The sequence below is a fragment of the Nematolebias whitei genome, chromosome 7 (genome assembly GCF_014905685.2).
Source record: "Nematolebias whitei isolate Nwh7 chromosome 7, NemWhi1, whole genome shotgun sequence".
NCBI lineage: Eukaryota > Metazoa > Chordata > Actinopteri > Cyprinodontiformes > Rivulidae > Nematolebias > Nematolebias whitei.
The window spans coordinates 34122090-34127102 of record NC_056504.1 but is presented as its reverse complement, the minus strand read 5'-3'; the positions used below and the strand labels follow the sequence as shown (position 1 = coordinate 34127102).

Below are 5013 nucleotides of genomic sequence, written 5' to 3'. Positions count from 1 at the left end.
GACACCCTGGACCGGTCCAAGTCCATCACAGGGACACAGACAGATACAAAAAATCATTCACTCACTCATCCCTCCTCCTTTTGCTTGGTGAATCACTGAAGAATACATTAGACAGGCTGAAAGAAATTTATCTCTTTTACAGCTTTTCTTTTTGCCCTGATCAAGTCTGAAACATCAAGGGGAAGTGACAAGGAGGCGTCTGTTCCAGCAGCGAGCCTCGCTGGGGCTGAGCTCCACATCTGCGCTCAAAGGCTCGAGCACTGCAGCTAAAATTGGCTTGTTTTACTATTATTGTTTTAACATGGCTTTTTATGGAGGCCAGATGTCATGATTAGCAGCTTTCTTTTCCTGGTTCTTTTTTGCCCCCGTAATTATCTTTTGATGTGAAATCCATTTTACACCATATGAGCCTACAAGCTCTCGTTGCGTTGCTTTGTGCTGCAGTCCGATTTGGAGGCGCAGACTGAGCCGCCCGCTGCCGACTTCCATGGTCTGAAAAGATCAAGAGAGGCCTCTCGTTCTGAAGATGTGGTCAGACTCGCTGAGGATGAGCTCCACCGCCTGGTTCTGGTAAATCATGTTCACTGCCATGTTGCCATTATCCCGCTCTGGGCGCATCAGCGTAGGCCCGAACACGATGCCGATGTTCTGGGTGGTCATTCTGTTGGTGTCTGAACGTTCTAACACTCTACAAAGGGCAGGAAAAGCAGAATATTAATGGTTATTGACACCTTAAATATAAAAAAATAAAACTTTAAACTAGGGATGCACGATATTATTGACATGGTATCGGCATCGGAATCTGCAGATATTAGCAATAAAGTTAAATATCGGATATCGGCCATTCCATCAAAATAACTCACCAATTTAAAAGACTTCTGTTTTAGATTAATTTTTAATTTAAGAAACAATCAAGTATATCTATTAATGCACTTGTCGCTTGTGAACAGGTCCGAGTTTAGATTTGTGAAAATTTACAAGTTTGCACTGTTCAAGTGTTGTCATTGTGTTAGAGAGAGTAAATGTCATAAATAAATTTGAGATGAAACATAATCCAAGTTGAAGTGTTACATCATTTTCAGCCCCATTTTTGGCATCTGCATTTGGTAGCAGGCCAAACTGACTAAGACCATGCAGAATACTGTAGTATTTTAATTCCACAGCACAGAAAGCTATGTAGTCTTTGCAAGTAGGTGTAGGAAGAAAAAAAAAAATAATAAATCGGTATTGGTATCGGTTTTCAGCCAAATATGTTTTAACATATTAGCATATCGGATATCGGTCAAAAATCCAATATTGTGCATCCCTACTTTAAACACTATGAATTGGTCTGAAAAAGTTGAGATTGCTCCATCCCAATGCCTTTAGAAAATAAAGTTGTTTTTTTTGGACTCATGCCTGAAGGATGGTCAAAGATAGACAAATATTTATTTAATATTGTATTAGCGGCGTGCAACAGCCCTCACGAAAATCTGGCTTTCACTAGAGAGCCCAACATTGAACATATGGATGAAAATCACAACGAACGTATACAGGATGGAGAGATTAACTGCAGAAGTAAACGACGAAAAGGCCCAGTTTACTTTACGCTGGAAAAAAGTATGGTTTATATAAAATCACGTAGACGATCTAGACCTAGCAATTTCTGAATGATATATTGATTTGAAAAAGTTAAAAAAATAATGTTTTTTAAAAAGTTGGGTCCTCTGGATGGGTTCCAAAAAAATAGAAAAAAACTAGAAACGTTTCGTCTTACATCTGAAAGACTTTCAGTCTGAGGAGCTGTGTTCTGCTCAGTCTTATAAATAGCACCTTCTCATAGTGGATCAACCAGTTTGCTGCTGACAGCCAAAACCAGCTGCTCACATGGTCAAGGAGGACCGTCAGCCGTGCTAACGATCCATCATTTGCAGTAATAGCCACTCTTACCTATTACATGACACAACGGCATGCCATAAATTGAGTGCCATCTAGTGGCTGAAAATCGTAGTGTTCAAAATGTTCACTCAGAATGAATGAAAACGGTCATATCTCAGCCAAAAATTGGTTTATAAATATGGGGAAAAAAATCCATATATAAATTGCTTCGGCATATAAGTCGCAGGGTATGTAAATTATGCAAAAAAACTGCAATTTATAGGCCAAAAAATACGGTAGTCATGGTAAGTAGGCCTAGGAAAATTTTTTTGTATTGGTATCGGTTATCAGCCGAATAAGTTTTAACGTATTGTCATATCAGATATCTGTCAAAAATCCGATATCGTGCATCCCTACTTTAAACAGTATAAATTATTGCTCCATCCTGCGAATGGGCAGCCTACACTGGTTCACCTTCTTGGTTCAGACAAAAGACAGACCGATTAATTATTCCATATTGGCCACTTTAAATGAAAAAAGGCAAATCTTTACCCTTAAAAAAAAAAAAGAATAAAGAAAAGTACATTACGTCTGTAAATTCTTGTTTCAGTCAGATTTTGTTTGTCTATAATTCTGACCTAGACCACATTTTCTGAGCGATGGCGTAAAAACCCAGATCATTCTTCGAAGTTGACAGAATTAGACTCGCAACTATATTTCACCAACTATTGGGTAGACTTTGCTTGTTTTGCTGATCTTTGACATTTCTTCGCAGGCCACCATGAAGCTGACATTTGTGGCTTTGAGTGAAACGTCTTAACTGCGCTAGAGCAAAGTGCCAAAAAAAAATCTGCAGCACACAAATATGTTCAGGATGAGCTGACGAAGAGCGCATCCTCATCATCATCAAATCAAACCTGTTCTAATGGTTTAGACCAAAAACCTGCAGCACAAATAAAGCCCCAGCTGCAGAAGTGCTTTGTGTTTAGTGCTACTTAGCTCATGTTTGCAAGCCGACATGGCTCCGGGGATTGCAGGCATATACAATGGATGACTGATGGTTTTGCATGGCAGATGTGTGCTCCAAAATGTTCTAAATCTGCCTCCTGAATCCTCCTGTGTTGGTGTCTTTGAGTGTGTGTGTTACGAGCGACGACTCAGGAATGGGTTAAAGCCACAGCATGAGGCATTCTTCTAAAAATGCCGTTCCCACCAAGCCACAGAAGAAGCCAGCAATTGCTCAAAACTTCCACATTAAAAAAGAGAGGAGGGAAAAAAAAGGGAAAGAGGAGAGGGAAGAGCGAGAGCAAAAAAAAGACGTGAGCGAGGAAAAGAGGAAAAGAGAGAGGTTCCAGCGGTGGCGGCGGTGGTGTCGGTATGCCTTCCAGCAGACGAACCACAAGGCTCCCATGGGACCTTCGAGGCAAAGAGAGGAAAACAGGAGGAAGGAAAGAAAAGGATGAGCTGAAGGAAGGGGGGAGAGTGAAAAAGAGGACAGAAAGGAAGCGAGGAAAAGGAGACAGGGAGAAGAGTGAGAGAGAGGATCGAGCAGAGTGATGATAAATGAGAACCAGAATGAGCGGAGCGGAATGACACGCGAGGGAGAATGAGAGAAAGACAGAGAGCTGACAAATTCACGGGGTCCACCACACCCTGGCACCGACACCGGCCTCAGAACACGAACGCTCACCCCTGGAGTGGAAGGAAAAACCATAGGCGGTAAAAAACACACATTTTATGTACTGTAAAAGGAACTGGCTCGCAGAACGTCGTACACCATTCATCTTCCGCCAGCCTTTTCATCTTCACAGCAACCCAAACTTAACAACAGTGATCTTGGCACACGTAGCGCTGCGGTCAAAAGAACCGCTGACAGAGAGGAACCGGCACCCACGAGGGAACGGCCCCCTCTCGTGGTCACATCACACAAAACCTATGAAATCTGGAGCGTGAACCGAACCGGCCTCTCACCGTCTTAGATGCCGGCACATGAACTTCAGCGTGTCGTGGTTCGGAGGAGGCATGTTGAGGACCAGACACTTCAGGCGATCCACTTTGTCCATGTAATCTGACATCTCTGCAACACAGATTGAGTCACGTCAGATTATAATAATTAAAAAAAAAAAAGATTATAATAAATTACATCAGTGTTGTCCCATTTCCTGCACTTTATCATCATCTAAAAGCTGATTTACAAGATATGAACTCTAATCTGCCAATGCAGAACAGAATGATCAAATAAAGAAAGAAAAATGCAAATAAACTGATAAAAATATGATTTATTTTATCTTTAAATAACATTTTCACTTGAAGTGTTGTAAAATTCTGAACTAAAAGATAAGAATGACACAATACACTACACATTATATGCACTTGAAAAAAACTTTTGGTGATTTTTCTTGTTTTACAGACAGAAAAAAAGTGTAAAGATAACAATTAATACATGCATGCTTGACATGTTTCAGGGAGCTAACACTATGAAGATAAAAAAATAAATATCACTACAATCCTGCAGCATGAGGTTAAATTAGATGATTAACATACATTAGAAACTGGAGTTTAGTTCAACACACACTCCTGCTGCTGAACATAATCTATTATTTTTTTTATTTAAACAAACTATTTCAGTAATTTAAATGGTAAATGGACTGTACTTATATAGTGCCTTTCTATCTTATTTCAAGATACTCAAAGTGCTTTACACTACAATCTGTGTCCTCATTTACCCATTCATACAGCACTCTACTAGATCTCTACAAAGCTAATTGAACAAATCATTCTAATGAGACTAATCAGAGTTTTATCACATTCATACACTGATGGGACACACATCAGAGGCTGTGAGGGGTTCAGTGTCTTGCCCAGGGACACTTCGACATGTGACTGCTGGTGGATTCGAACCCCCAACTCTCGCATTGGAGGACGACTGCTCTAACCACTCAGCCACAGCCGCCCCTAGAAAATACTTTGCAGATTTTTTTTAAAGACTTACAATTTGAGTCATATGAGAGAACAAGTGGAACAAATGTGTTACTGATTTTTTAAAATCTTTATGTCACTTAAAGAAAAACTACTAAAAGGCATTTATTTTCTTTAGCTGATGGTGTGAAATCTAAAACATTATTTAATTTGTCTGAACAAGTGAAATAGCTAAAT

The 5013-nt window shown here is 40.0% G+C and overlaps 1 protein-coding gene across 1 annotated transcript in view; it reads right to left on the bottom strand.

Annotated features, from left to right (window-relative positions):
* Positions 1 to 347: 347 nt before the first annotated feature.
* arhgap9 (Rho GTPase activating protein 9) overlaps positions 348 to 5013 on the bottom strand; it is a 49100-nt gene continuing 44434 nt past the window's right edge. Inside the window, exons 20-21 of the mRNA XM_037678797.1 lie at positions 3829 to 3934; positions 348 to 688 (exon numbers count right to left, since the gene is read on the bottom strand). Coding sequence (XP_037534725.1) covers positions 502 to 688; positions 3829 to 3934 — 293 coding nt within the window. The 3' untranslated portion in view covers positions 348 to 501. The remainder of the gene's footprint in view (positions 689 to 3828; positions 3935 to 5013) is intronic.